We start from the raw sequence: 14,534 nt of genomic DNA, 5'->3' as shown, positions 1-14,534 counted from the left end.
GTATCCTCTTTCTAAAAAAAGTTACCAACGTGTCTTTCAAATCACCAAAGCTGTTATTGTAAATCATGCTCACTGCACAGCACAATAAATATAAACAAAATTACAAGTAGTCTACAGGCCTGAGGTGCAGCTTTATATATGACATAGTTAGCTACTTTTAAGTAGAGTCACTATATAAATTTTTCTTACACTCTTCATGTTTTAAACATGAAAGAAACAAAAGAAATGATAATTTGATAGTGTGATTTATATTAATCCATAGACGGCAGGGTGAGTCACTAAAGGCATAGCGCTTTCTAAATTTGTTTTCAGTCATTTTTAGTGCTCATCTTGCTGTTAGGGTTTTTAATTTCCCATAACGCACACACTTCAATCTGAACTGAAGTGATTGGGGCGCTAAAATCAAGACAAATCACTCAAAACAAGAGTCTGTAGGCCTCTTCCTAGCCCTGGAGGTTTTATTAAGTAAGGACACTGACTGAGAAATCACTGCGTGTGGTCCAGGACAAAGGGGGTTCTCCAGGGAACAACCAGTCACATCTACAGTCCAGCCCATCCCTAGCGCCCACTCGGGGAATTTAAACATCTTAAACACCCCCAGCAAAAGCAAAAATAATTTCTTCTAACAAGGGCGCTCAGTCCTTAGTGATGTAGGGAAAAATTACTCAAGCCAAAGGCGTCCCACATATAGGGAAGAATAAGAGGGAGGGAGAGCTCCGGTCAATTACCCTGAGACAGTTATTAACACCTTCCATAAGTCAAGTACTGGAAACTAAAGAAGGAAGACTCCGTCTCTAGGCCCCAAGGGACGTCCAACATAGCTAGGGTGGGGGCTGGCATGTAGATGAGTAAGAAGAATAAAATGTTACTAATTTTAATAGAAAAAATATGTCTATGGTGAAGTAGAGAAATAAAAAGTGAGAGAGTGAACAGCTACAGGGAAAGGGATCATAAATCCTGCAGAGAAAAGGTGACCCATTAAAAACTACAGCAAGTTGGCGTGTTAATATCTATTATAAGAACAAAAGCGCACTCATGTGCTGTGTTCTTTATTAGAAAAGTATGAACGTGGTGTTTGTACTGGCTGCACATGTGTCTGTACAACTGCTGTGCTCCATTAGCATCTGACTGTTGAATAACGTTTATCATGTTAGCAAAGTTTTTAACGTTCCACCTAATAGGAAAACCACTTAGAAGTAAATTCAGTTCTGGTCACTGCTCACTGTGATCAGTTAATCTTAAAAATCAATCTTTGTTAAAGGATCATTTACAGCGCTACACAAGTCAGCCTTGTTTCTACTCTTTGACAAAGTTAACTCATCGCAAGCCTCTGAAGGGAGTCCTTAAACTTTTTGTAGAGATGCCTGTGTGAGTGTGAGAATGTGTGTGTATGTGTGTGTGTGCATGCATGTGTGTGTGCATGCATAGGTGTGTGCAGACGTGCACTCATATGGTGGTGAGAAATAAATGTTGGATATTCATGAATCTTTCTCCAGCCCTCTTTTCCTCCTCCTCCTCCTCCTCTTCCTCCTCCTTCTATTTTTTTAGACAAAAGCAGTGAACCTGAAGCTCATCAATGTGGCTATGCTGGTCTAATGGGCTTTAGGGACCAGCCTGCCTCCACCCTGCTAGTCCTGGGAAAGCACCACTACCATCTCCACAATTAGCTTTTTACAAGAGTTCTGGGGATCAGAACTCAGTTCCTCATGCTTGTAAGTGAAACATTTTACCATTGAAGCCATTATCATCAGCCCTAAAGTCACCTTTCTATTAGAAAATTAGCACATGAAAATGAACACAGAGCCAGGCATGGTAGCACATGCCTTTAATCCCAGCACTCGGGAGGCAGAGGCAGGCAGATCGCTGTGACTTCAAGGCCAGCCTGGTCTACAAAGCGAGTCCGGGACAGCCAAGGCTACACAGAGAAACCCTGTCTCGAAAAATAAAATAAAAAAAGAAAAGAAAAGAAAATTAAAGAAAAAGAAAAGAAATGAAATGAACACAGAAATGATAGAAAAAATTCTATGCTGGAAATAAACGTAATTATTGTTAAGTCATAAGAATAATTTTAATTGCATTATATGAGGTAGAGTTCTTAGACCTCAGAGCCATGTTCATCCATTTATCACGGTACGTCCATATCATGACACATGGACACTGAGGCATTATCGTCAATACTTGCCGTCTTTCTCTGGCGATGGCTTAGGGATCCCTAACGCAGCTCAGCATAGGCGTTTGTAACTCTGTGCTTCACAGTTTACTCTAAGGTTCTGGGCTGCTGCCAGGTGTTTAACATAGCTAACTTTTTAACTAGTGTTCTTTACCCTCTCTTCATTAGCATATCAATCAGATTTGCATTACTCTGCTGTGCTCCTCTTATTAAAAAGGGAATCCAGGGCACAATTGACTTTTCATCTGTTTAACAAGTGAAGAAATATTTACCCTGACAGCCATTTCATTGTAGAGATTCATCTTCATAGCATAATACGCTGCCTGCGAATCAAGGAAAAAGAAAAGATGGCATAGATTTCAGTTACACAAAGACAGTGAAGCCTATTTTTACATATAAAGGATAAGAATCTTTATACATAATACATAATAAGAGTTCTGGGCTTAGAAAATGAAATCAAACTTTGTATTGAAGAGATAGGCTTCCTAATACATAATGCAAGCTTAACCAGAAAAATCTATGGTAGTCAAACCCAGAGCTAATGGAGACATATGATCATAAAATGCTCTCCGCTGAGTTTGATAATCAATGGTGCTCTACTGAGAATGGAATAACAAAGCAGAAATATTCACAAGTGCTGGTGACATGTCGTATTGTATGATTTATTCACTGGGGTTCTTTTAGCCAAAACTCACAGGAACATAAAAGGAATTCATATTTCAAGACGTCGGGTTTAATGAAAAATTCAAAGAAATGCTGTCTTCAGTCGAAGCCATTCAAGGATATGGATGCAGTGATGGGGCAAAATTGTGCCTTCCAACCATCTATGTGAGATGCTGTGTGCTTAGCTGCCTCCTGAGTCAGCCTTGGGAATTTTGTTTCATTTAGTATTCATTTTACCTCCATAAAATCACAAATATAATGATATCACGTTACAGCAAATCCCTTGGTAGAGTGAAGATTTCCTAAACTCTTAGTTTCTAAGAAAGAAGCTCTATTACTACTCAAATCTATGTATAGTAAAGGAGCGTTCAGCAATGTTTCTTGTTCTAATCAAAGTACTGTCTTGAATTAAATTTCCCTATCTGCTCTGTCTTTTCATTAAAAATAAAAAATTCACAGGGCTCACCATAGTAAAATAATCAGTAAAACCATTCATACATATATTGTTTTTCAACTTGATACTGTTAACACAAAAATACAACTCTCACCTCAAAAAAAAAAAAAAAAAAAAAAAAAAAGAGCTGGCTTACTCTTGAGCTAAATATGATTGACCACAGTTCAGGAGTTCAGATTCAGGTTACCTCAAATTTCATGTCCCAACGTGACAACATGGTCATTGAAATTTTAATAGTTACAGAATAAAGAAAGTGATAAATCAAGGCACTTTTGGAATGCACTGGTGGACCCACCAGGTAGGTAGATCACAGCAAAGCAGGGGGGTAGTAAGCAGGCCTCAGAGCTTCTGATGTACCCTTAGCCTTCAGTTGGTGGAAACCAGGGTGTTTTTTTTTTAAACATACTCTGAAAGGTTTTCCATGCTAATCAGAAGGATGTTAGCTTAGACACAGAGATCGCAAAGGATGATTATTAAAGAATCTGACGATGCCAAGACAAATTGTAACTCTGGTCTGGACCTGTGATGCTCCAGCCACTCCACAGGCACTGACACTGATGGGCTCGTCAGCCCTCAGAGCAGCTAGTGTAAGATGGGATGGGGGGATTCCCAAAAGCGTTCCTTTATAATATAAAACCTCATGCACCTTTATCCAATCAATAGTCATGCAACTAGCAGAACTTCACCTTGGCTTATGAGTGCTAAGTTTTCTGGGAAAAGAATAGAAAAATAAACTCAACCCTCTATCACGGGCACTTCTTCCTCAAGACAGACAAGAATCCATACAAGGGGCTTTCCCTCTCCTTAACCTGCTCCAGTTGCCTAGTCTGATCCAGAGCCAATAGTGGAGAGCCGCAGGGCTGTGTGATTCATCAACAATCTGGGCAATTAAAAAGCAGCCGGCTGCAATATGTTATTTACATTTCTGCCTTAAACATGTGTGTCTTCCTTAAAGCAAATGCGGCATAAACCCTGTCACTGAGGAGAACTGAATGAATCCTTCCGTGCATATTGCATTGGCCATGTTGATGCTGACATTGCCAGGAAGACGGCTCAGCTGTTGGGAGCCCATACCACTCTTCCAGAAGACCTGAGTCCCACAGTTCCCAGCCCTATAACTGCTGTCATTCCAGGTCAAGGTGATCAAACACCTCAGCTGTCCTGTGCAGGCATCCATGTGCGCACACCCACATATGCACATGGACACATAATTAAAAATAAGACATTTTTAAAAAGGTGAATTCCTCTGGATAGCAAAGTTAAAATGATTAAAATGGTACAATTTATTATATATGTTTTATAATCTTTTAAAAAAAACACTACAAAACCCCGGTTGTGTTTGAACTGTGCTCATCTACATCCAATCTCAGACATGTAGGTACCCGTTTCACATTTTCATAAAATTTCAGTTTAGTCTTTGCTTTTCTAGTCTGAACAATGATTTTGTTGTTGTTGTTGTTGTTGTTGTTGTTGTTACATTAATGTCCCATGTAGCTGGGTAAGCAGAGGCTGTGGTAGCAACTCATATAACACAAGCTAAACTAAAAATGAAATTTTTGTTCTCCTTACTGTTTACCAATCTAATATCCTTTGTTATTGAGGCACAAGCTCATTTTAAGCAGGAAGGTGGCATCCGTTGTGATGATAAGAATGGGGAGAAACGCTGTCTCACTGTGATGTCAATACAGTGCCCACTCACTGATGCTCAGTCATTTTGGGTAAATGCCAGAAGGGAATGGAGGGAGGCAGGAGGGAAGTGGGGAGAGGAAGGTTAAAAGGGTTGCACCTCACCTGCAGGACAGAGTAAGAATCCCTGGCGGGGGGGGGGGGGGCAAAGGCTAGCGTTTGGTATGCCCTCCTATGCCCTTTGCCACATCTCTTGGGCCAATTTTCACAATATTTTCAGATATGCCTTCTGATGCATATTCCTTTGGAGAATGTACTTATTTGTCTGCATAGCTGATACTGAAGTAGAGTTCCTATTTGGCAAAATTTGACCAAAATGGTCATGTTTGTGATACGGAAGTCATTTAAATCTTCCTGGGAGTCATTTCCACTGGAGCTGGGAGAGTGCTCACTTTGAGCTCCAGCTGGTGGTGCTTGGGATAGGGAGAGAGGGGAGACTCCCTAAGTATGCATGCAGGAAACAGCAAAGAGTGACTCCAGGCAGAGGGGCAACCACAGCTGAGAACAACAGAGGAGTTAGGCTGAGGGTAAGGAGACAATGGGGAAAGGCATCCTGATGTTTGGCTGTGGTGAATGCTGATTATTTATTATACTTTGCCCAATATGAGAGCAGTTCTCGTCTATCTGCCTCCTCAGTATGAACTACTTCGTAGACAGAGAAGCAGGGTGTAAGAAAGAATGCGGAGAGATGAAGAAAGCCGTGGGAGCGCACTCTCACCAGCAGTATTTACTCTATAGGAGAAATGAAACAGCTACGTGTTACCTGCTTCAGCTATGAACTCCATCACACTCACTCCTGGAGACAACCCATTCATGTTCATTATAGTTAAAATGTTTTACATTACACAATTAGAAATTTGTGAGGGTCCTTTTTTTTTTTTTTAATAACAACGGACTCAATGAAAGCATTAACTTGTAAAAGTCAGGTGCTGGCTGGAGTCAATGAAGAAGTGGGTGTGAACACTTCTAGTCAAAGGAGAAGGCCTGACCATGCTCTGGAAATAACCAGAAAGTGTGGATAGAGTGAGTCTTCAGAGTGGAGCCTTACAGCGCCCACAGCAGGGTCTTTCCCTGAGCAGAACCAGCAGCCTGCAAAGCAGACAGGATGAGTGCTACCCATCAGCCTTCACTTCTGCAGCACCCCGAGCTCATGCTGCCAGGCTGCCTCAGTCCAGCTGCTGCAGGTCCCTAACATGCTCAGTCCTGGGCAGCTGGAAACACTCCACGCCTGGCTGAAACCCGTATTTCAGTTTCTGCTAACTAACCTCTTGAAGAATAAACTTCACCTGAGCTTGTCAGACTTCTGCTCTTCTTCGGTTTTGGCTTTCCTCTTTTATGCACAGTACACAGGGTGCAGGAACACCCCACATTAGCTAATCTTTCCTGGGTTGTTAAGCATTTTGATAGAAATTGAGAAGAGATGAATTTGAGGGAAGAAATGGCTAAGTCCCTCAGAAGCATACATGTAAAGTAAGCCATGCTCTCACAATCACTGTATGAAGTGTAGCCAGCGTTTACAAACGCAGTGAGAATGAAGACTGAGAAATCCTGCACACACAGAGGGCAGCTAAGAGGAGCTCTGCTGTTCACTGCTTTACTGCTGCTCTGAGTTCCTGATTCCTCATTAGAATGGCCTGCTGTTGAGGTATATGCTTTTCCTTCTTGTCAGCAACTGATAACAATGTGGTTGGTACCACTGATTTCTTTTTGCCATAAAAACTAAAACCAAGAAGGGCGTGGTGGCATGCTTTTAATCTCAGCATTCAGGAGGCAGAGGCAGGCAGATCGCTGAGAGTTCGAGGCCAGCATGGTCTACAAAGCGAGTCCAGGACAGCCAAGGCTACACAGAGAAACCCTGTCTTGAAAAAGCAAAAACAAAACAACAAACAAACAAACAAAAACCTAAAACCACCTCTATTCTTTCTCATAGTTACCTTTGGTACAATCAGTGTGTAGAAGCAGGTGAACCAATCTGAATTTATGTCATGATTATGATGAAAATCAACAAAAATTTATGCCAATAGCTCAGAGCTTTAAGTTGCCCCATGTTTGCTGTTTATTTCAAGTTTAAGACTCTGAAGAGAAAGCATTCCTACATCTCAGTCTTTCCCTTGACATTGAAGGTGAGGAATCCGGCCTGTATTGCAATTGACTTGGAAATCTTGCAAAGAGAAATATCAAAACAGAGGGATATTTTCCCATCTATAGAAGCATTGTCTAATGCAAAGTAAAAAATTTGCAGAAACAGTAATGCCAATCTATTATTAGTTTAAAAATAGTGGCATATTTTATATAGTTTTTCCTTTTATAATAAGAATAATCGGCATTTATCATAACAACACACAATGAACCCCGACAGGCTTTTTTTTTAAACCCCATTTAAAGTCATATAAAGTTCTTTTCTTACTGTTCAGTCAAACGTTCTATCAAGCTTTAATCCCTTGTAAGAAATGTAGACTGGCTTGTTATATATTAATACTGTGTATCTTGACTCTCCAGCAATGTAGTAAACAACATTTATAATTTCAACAATAATGGTTCAAAACACAATTATCTTTATCAGTTAAACTGTTCTACCATAAAGCAATCAATACATGTCCCTGACTGGATGATCACAACTTAAAAAATTGGAACTAAGCTACATACATTTCTTTTACAACATATCAAATTAATCATGTATTACAATATTTTTTATAGTTTCAAACTGCCCTCAGGCTGGACTAAAAACAGGATTTGCTATAGAGCATAATACTAATTATATAGTGGCAAAGTTAAGAACAATAAACCCTCTTAAAGTGCCAGCTGGGATGTGACCTACGTCCCATCAGCTCACAGCATATGGCCCAGCCACAGCCAGTAGAAGCAGGAAGAGGTAAAGTATGAACCGTCTAAAACATGACGGAATATATGATCTGTATATTTCACTTCACAAAACACTATTAGGAGCAAGTGAATTCAATAGATTGCTTTAAATCTCCCTTTAAAATGCAGAGAATTTTATTCTGAAAGTCACATCCAGTCCTCACCAGCCTTCTGCTGTTCTGCACACTCCCTGAGGCCTGTCATCAGCAAGCTCACGCTTCCATTGTTTCCAGTGCCCAGCTTATTCCCAGAACTTCTTTCACATGTGAGGCTAAGTTCAAGAGCATTGCCTTGACCTCCAGAGACTGCATTCCCTGTTACCCATGGATGCTATCTATGGATATCTCAAGAAAAGGTGGATGGCATACAAGAAATGAGACCAGGTTGTCCTCTGGCCTCTAAATGCATGCACACACGTGTTCCTACACACATAAGAACATACAGACAAATACACATACACAAAACAATATGTATATAGTGATAAAAAGTTTGAGAGACAAGAAAGCAGTAATGTGAACTCCTTTCTCTGGATGCAGAACCCGAGTGATCATTGTATGGAAGTTTTTGTATGCATTAGCAACTTTTTTATATACCTAAAATTGCTACAAAATTACTTTTTAAATGGCCTTAAATATCAATAAACGTACAGTGAATTTTTAAAAAGAAAACTGGATGTCAAAGCTGGAAGGAAAAAGAAGAAAGCAAACTTCAGTCTAGAAAACAGCACTAAAAGGCACCAAAAGAAACATTTTTGACAGAAACACTAATAGAATGTTGACACTTTTTCCACTGTGAAGGACAAAATGAATTCAAGTGTAAAATTAAGTTTTCTATTAAAATAGCAAAATTAAGTTCAGATAGAATGAAAAATTTTGTATCTATGCACATTTAAGTCAACAATAAGGGCTATTTAAATATATTCTAAACAAAGGTAATTACCAAAATTTGTGACATTCTATTTGAAAAATAAAAGAAAATCCCCAGCCTGGCAGGTGAGACACCCAGGGAATTATGGACTTGTAAATATTCTTCCCAAAGTTTCCTATCAAAAACTGTTAGATGCAAACAGAAACAGACATTTGATTGCTTAATTCAAAGGACTGTATTTCAAATGGTGCATTAATCAAAATCAAGTGATGAAAGAAGTTAGACATGCTGTAATCAGACCCATGACCAGTCAGGTGCAGTTTATCTCTGCTTCTTAATACAGGGAGCAGTTATTCAGCCTAGTCTTTAACAGCTAACAAGTAGCTTTCACTCTCTATCCATTCTCAAAAAGGTTCATAAGAGAACATGTGCTAAAGCACCTTGGTGGGAGAATCCAGCAATAGCGAGGCACATTGTGTGTCCTTGCAGAAGTTTAAATCAGGATGCTAGCAATGATCAGAGTTGCACACCATGGAGCCATGTGAACTATGGCTCCAAGCACACAAGGGAATGCCTGTGCCTTGCATGCACAACTTGCCAAATGGGTATCATAAAAGCTAAGTTTTTAAGAGCATCTTGATAGACAAAGTTACAAAATGCCAGGCAAATGGCATGTACTTGTTAAATGCCAACCAGCTTAAACACACCATGTAATCATTTGCTGTGCATCAAAACTAATTGCAAATACATAGTGATATAGTTACAAATAGGTAAATATTCAATGAAGCCCATATTGGGACTATTAATTATTGATTTAAGAATAATTTCTTAAAAATTTTTGAAAACTACATTTACTTGTTTAATTGTATGTGTGTGCGCATGCATATGTGTTCCATGGCAGGTGTGCGAAGGTCAGTGAACAGCTTGCAGGAATCAGTTCTCTCTTCCCACCATGTGAGTTGAAGAGATTGAACTTAGGTCATCAGGCTTGGGAACAAAAGCACTTATCCACTGAGCCATCTCACTAGCCTTATTTACTGATTTTTTGAAATCTCATTTACCTATAAGACAAAATTTGTAGAGTGTACTAAGGAGAGAATGGAGAGATGCCATGTCTGTGTTGACATAGTGAACGTCCTCATGAGCTTGTTGACTGACTCTAGGGAGACATTCATTGAAAGTGGGGGAGATCCTAGGATAAGCTACGTACCTGCTTGTAAAGACCTCACTAGAACATACAGACATCCATCAATTCATAAGTCAACTAGATGCACAGAGTGAAAGGTATTAAAATTAAAGTACCTAATGCAGTTCAGGCTTAATGAAGTTAGTCACCCAGAAAAAAAGAAAAAGAAACACTTCTCAGAAAAGTCTCCCTCCAAAATTCAGCTCAGATTTGTGTGTCCTCTATACACCAGTGTAGCCAGAGGAGCCGGCTTACAAGGCAGGCAGGGCTCACTCTGGCCCGTGGCTTTGAGGTTTCAGTCCATGGACAGTGGGCACCATTGTTTCTAGGCCATGATCAGGTAGAACCGCACAGTGGCGAGGCCAAATCGGGCCACCTAGTAAGGCCAGGAAGGGAAGGGAAAGGGAGGCAGGAGGAACAGAGGTGAGGGCCGGAACAAGACAGCCCCCAAAGGCAAACGCCAAGTGACCTTTTTCTTTGATCTGGACCCTGCTTCCTAAAAGTTCCAGAATTTCCCAAACTAGCACCACCATAAGTCTTCAGTACAGAGACTTCTGGGGGACATTTTACACAGAGGCGCAGTTCATTTATAACTAAATACATCTTGCAGCATGCTGTATAACTCAAATGTTGGCATAATACAAAGGTTATACTTACCTCAACAATAAGTTGGTAACGTTTTCTGCCTAAGTAACTTCTCCACCACTTTTGCATAACTGTCACAATTCTGTTCAAGTGCCTGGAATGAAAACACAGTATTAGCATGTGTTCATTGAAAGAGAGATGTCTCTATACTTCACACAGTCACATTCAAATTTAAGGCTCTACGCATCCTCATTCTATTTTTGTTTCATTATTTGTATTTCATCTTGTTTAACTTTTCTCTTTGATACAAAGTCTTGATGCCTGGCCTAGAACTCATGATGTAGACCTGGCTTGCCATGGACATTTGAAATCCCTCTTGCCTCTAGCTCCCAAGGACTCAGATCACAGACATATATGTACCCCAGGCCTGACTCTATGTGAATTGCTTTTTTGACCATAAAGGCTTTGTTTTTCACCTTAGATGAGTTCTCAGCAAGAAAAGGCTGTTGTCTGCAAGAGTTGGCAAAAAGAGCCTGACATTTCACACTTGGAGAAACCGAGGCTCACGGTCACTCCACGTTCCTAATGGCAGACCCTATGGGTGACGGATCTAGGATCCCCTCTGTCCCTCTGTGGCTAGGCTAGGGGCAAACAGGTGCTTCATCAGCTGCTCTTGGGTTCCCCTGAGTGTGCTATGCCCACATCCTCCAAAATGCCTTCACTGCAACAAGGTGCAGGGCTCAGATGTCAGCCACACCAACAGCCACACATCTGGGAAGATGCTGTCACATCTGTCCTCAGCATAGGCTTACCACTTTCCTGCTGCATGGGGCTGCTCTCCCTGGCTTCCTGTGAGTGAAGCTCAGCAATTAGTGAGCTCTGGTGTTTTTTTTTTATTAATACTTTTTATTTTTTACATATGTTTATATTATTATACATATGTAAAATAAACTACATAGAGCAAGAAGAACCACAAAACAATCAGGGATTATATTATAAAGAACTCAGAGGGATTATTAATCTCATACAGAAGAAGCAGCACTAGATAACGTTTATTATTACTCTTGGGCTTATAACTAAATACTATTTTCATCCATTATTATTTCTTTTCCTACCTCTCCCCCATGTGTGAATTGACTCTAGGGTTCCCCATATGCCAGGCAAGTGTTCCACCGCAGACCCAGCTCCCCAACACTCTTATCACTTGTGTTGAGTCAGGTATACACTAAGATACCCAGGCTTTCCTTGAACTCACTCTAGCCCAGGTTAGCCTTGAACTTGCAGTACTCCTGGCTCAGAGAAAACACATTAAAATTGTGTTCTATGCACACTTCACAGCTGGTATGTTGAGAAATAACCTAGGAATGACTAATGAAATCATGCTTAGGGAGCTCAGGGAAATGGTTCTTATGTCAACAAACATGGGCCCTTCTATTTCTCATATTTCCAGAGTCTCTGATGCATCGCAGACTTGTGTCTAGAGTGCACAGTGATGAAAGAAAGCAGAGCCTCACGTTACAACTTGGAACTTACAGCTCTGGCTTCCCTTGGGTAATAAGGAAGTGTTGTAAGTGTACCCCTCAGCCAGTTCTCAGGGTTATTAGAGCCAGGCGTGTTCTTCTTCTGCCTTATGTAGGAAATACCTGTTCACATGTGATGTACACATGTGAGCTCTACTGTCTATCTGTTCTCAGAATCAATGATAATATTTTTTTTTAATTCTCTGAGCACTCAAGAAAATCACAAGAGCAATTAAGATAGGAGGAGATCCATCATAGGTATGATTAGAGTAGCACCATTTCAACTCATTGCTTTCATCAACCCATGTGTTGGGAAATCTCAAGATTCCTCTTCCCCAGGCCCTTTCCTGGACCACCAGTTAACTCATCCCTTATGTACTCATAAGGAATTTTTTGGGGGGAGGGGATATTCAACCAAATGTTCTTACAATGTTGAGAATTATAAAAGGTCTACATATGGCAAATCCATTTGACATACCAGTAAAAAAGAATCAGAAGTGTTCTGGGTCTCCTTTATGAGGACACCATGAAGTTAATAACTTCACTATTGAGGAAAACTAGAGGTACCTGACATAAGTGCTACACACACCAACAGGCCTGTACAGCAGGTTGCAAGTGAGGCCTCTGTGGTAAAATGCATGTACCTGATGTATGCACGGACTTGGCACCCTCGGAACCAGCTCTGAATCCTCACAGCTGCCTCGTTCTCTCTTTTCCTCAATGTGTCAACAACACTAAAAGACATTTTAAAAGTATTTCATTAGTAACTAATGTAATTCTAAGGCAAATCAACCTGTTAACCTTAACTTTTAATTTCTTCTGAGATGGTAATTACAATTCAAATGTCATTTTAAAGAAATTAAAATACTAAATTAAGAAAAACACATTTCAAAAAAATGAGCAGTGTTTTAAAAATTAACCTTTCTCTGAGAAGCCATGAGCTTTCAACAGCTTTGCCTATTTTATTTTTATAATCATCTGTTATGCTACTAATTAATTTGGTAGCAATTTTTATTAGGGAATGAAAAACAATGTGCTACTTTGTCAGTATTTTAAAAACATAATTATTTGAACTTATGGTTTAAATGCCACTACACATGTATCATGGGAAGTAAAATGCCTGCATATTTAACTCACTCATCAGTTAAATGAACTGCCTCTAATTCAAATGAATCCATCATAAATTCCCTACTCTGGTAAGGGACTGCTTATATTAAAGAATTCAGTGAGTGGGTCACAGGCTTACAAAAGACAAGAAACTTAATTCTTAGGTTTTACTGACTTACAACAAAGCAAAAAGTTGAGACAAGACATCCTTATTTATGTATCTATCCAAATCAATGCCATTATTAGCTTGCCTTTCCACTGCCAATTGATAAAGTAATAGCCCAATGGACTGCAGAGTGTTTCTTTTACAAGCTGGCTGCCATACAGTTAACCCACTCAGTAAGAGGGAACTCATGCCTGACTGTAAATCTAGCCAACTACCTGTGGCAGGTGAGGTCATGGAGGCAGATGCTTTGTAAAGAAGAACCTACCACTTACAGGTTCCCAAACCAGCATAATCTATAGCTACATTCCTAAACGTATCCTTATACCACAGACAAGTGTAGGTCTCACTGCTCATCAGAGAACAGCCAGAAACCCAGGATGTCTGTGGTGAGACAATGTCTTCCTTATAGGACATAAGGGCTGCACACAGGAAACTTCAACAATATGTCACCTAAACAAGAGCTAAACAATTACAACATCAGTTGACATGCCAACATGAATGGGGGGAGGGGCCCCATCTCCAGAAGAACATCTACAAGCAGTGAATGGCTGCTAAGAGAGAAAGAACCAGTCTTCGACAGGGATAAACCCCTTAATTAGTTATCCAATATCAAGTGGTCAGTCCTATAAACATACACATATGGACAACACTAAGTGGATTCAGCCATTGTAATTACATGTTCATTTATGTGTGTATAAAACAAAAATAAAGAAAAACGGCCATGAATTTGAGGAGTGGGGACACACTAGAGGAGTTGGAGGGATGTAATATAAACATACTACATATACTATAATCATTTTAAAAAACATACTCTATGCATTATCTTCAATTAAAGTGGTAATCAATCAAGGATCATGAGCTGATGAGCATACAAAGCACTTACCATTTGTCAATGACCCCCCATAGCTTTTCAATGCAGTTAGAATGCACGTCTGTGAACAGAAGCTCATCTACAAAGACACATCAAAGGTGCCCAGCGGTCACATGTATCTAAGCTCTGGTGACTTCATGACAGGTGACACAGGACATACATATGTAAAACACAGCCTTGTCACTAAGGTCAAACTACAGGACAGCAATTATATTTGAATTTGATGGATTAGAAACAAAGTAACCTTAGAATTAACCATTTGTAACCTTACATTAACAATTTGTAACCTTAGAATTAACCATTTGTAACCTCACATTAACAATTTGTAAAAACACAGTATTATCACAGCCACAAATCTGGTAAGGTATTTCTTTTTTTAAATTTAATTTTATTTATT

The 14,534-nt window shown here is 39.8% G+C and overlaps 1 protein-coding gene across 1 annotated transcript in view; it reads right to left on the bottom strand.

Moving 5' to 3' along the window:
* SPATA17 (spermatogenesis associated 17) overlaps positions 1 to 14,534 on the bottom strand; it is a 164,811-nt gene that overhangs the window by 131,114 nt on the left and 19,163 nt on the right. Inside the window, 3 exon segments of the mRNA XM_084783343.1 lie at positions 2,443 to 2,493; positions 10,546 to 10,627; positions 12,638 to 12,727. Coding sequence (XP_084639469.1) covers positions 2,443 to 2,493; positions 10,546 to 10,627; positions 12,638 to 12,727 — 223 coding nt within the window.

Source organism: Acomys minous, assembly GCF_964271855.1.
Source record: "Acomys minous genome assembly, chromosome: 1".
Taxonomy (NCBI): Eukaryota; Metazoa; Chordata; class Mammalia; order Rodentia; family Muridae; genus Acomys; species Acomys minous.
The sequence above is the reverse complement of the archived record's forward strand: the minus strand, read 5'-3'. Positions and strand labels throughout refer to the sequence as shown.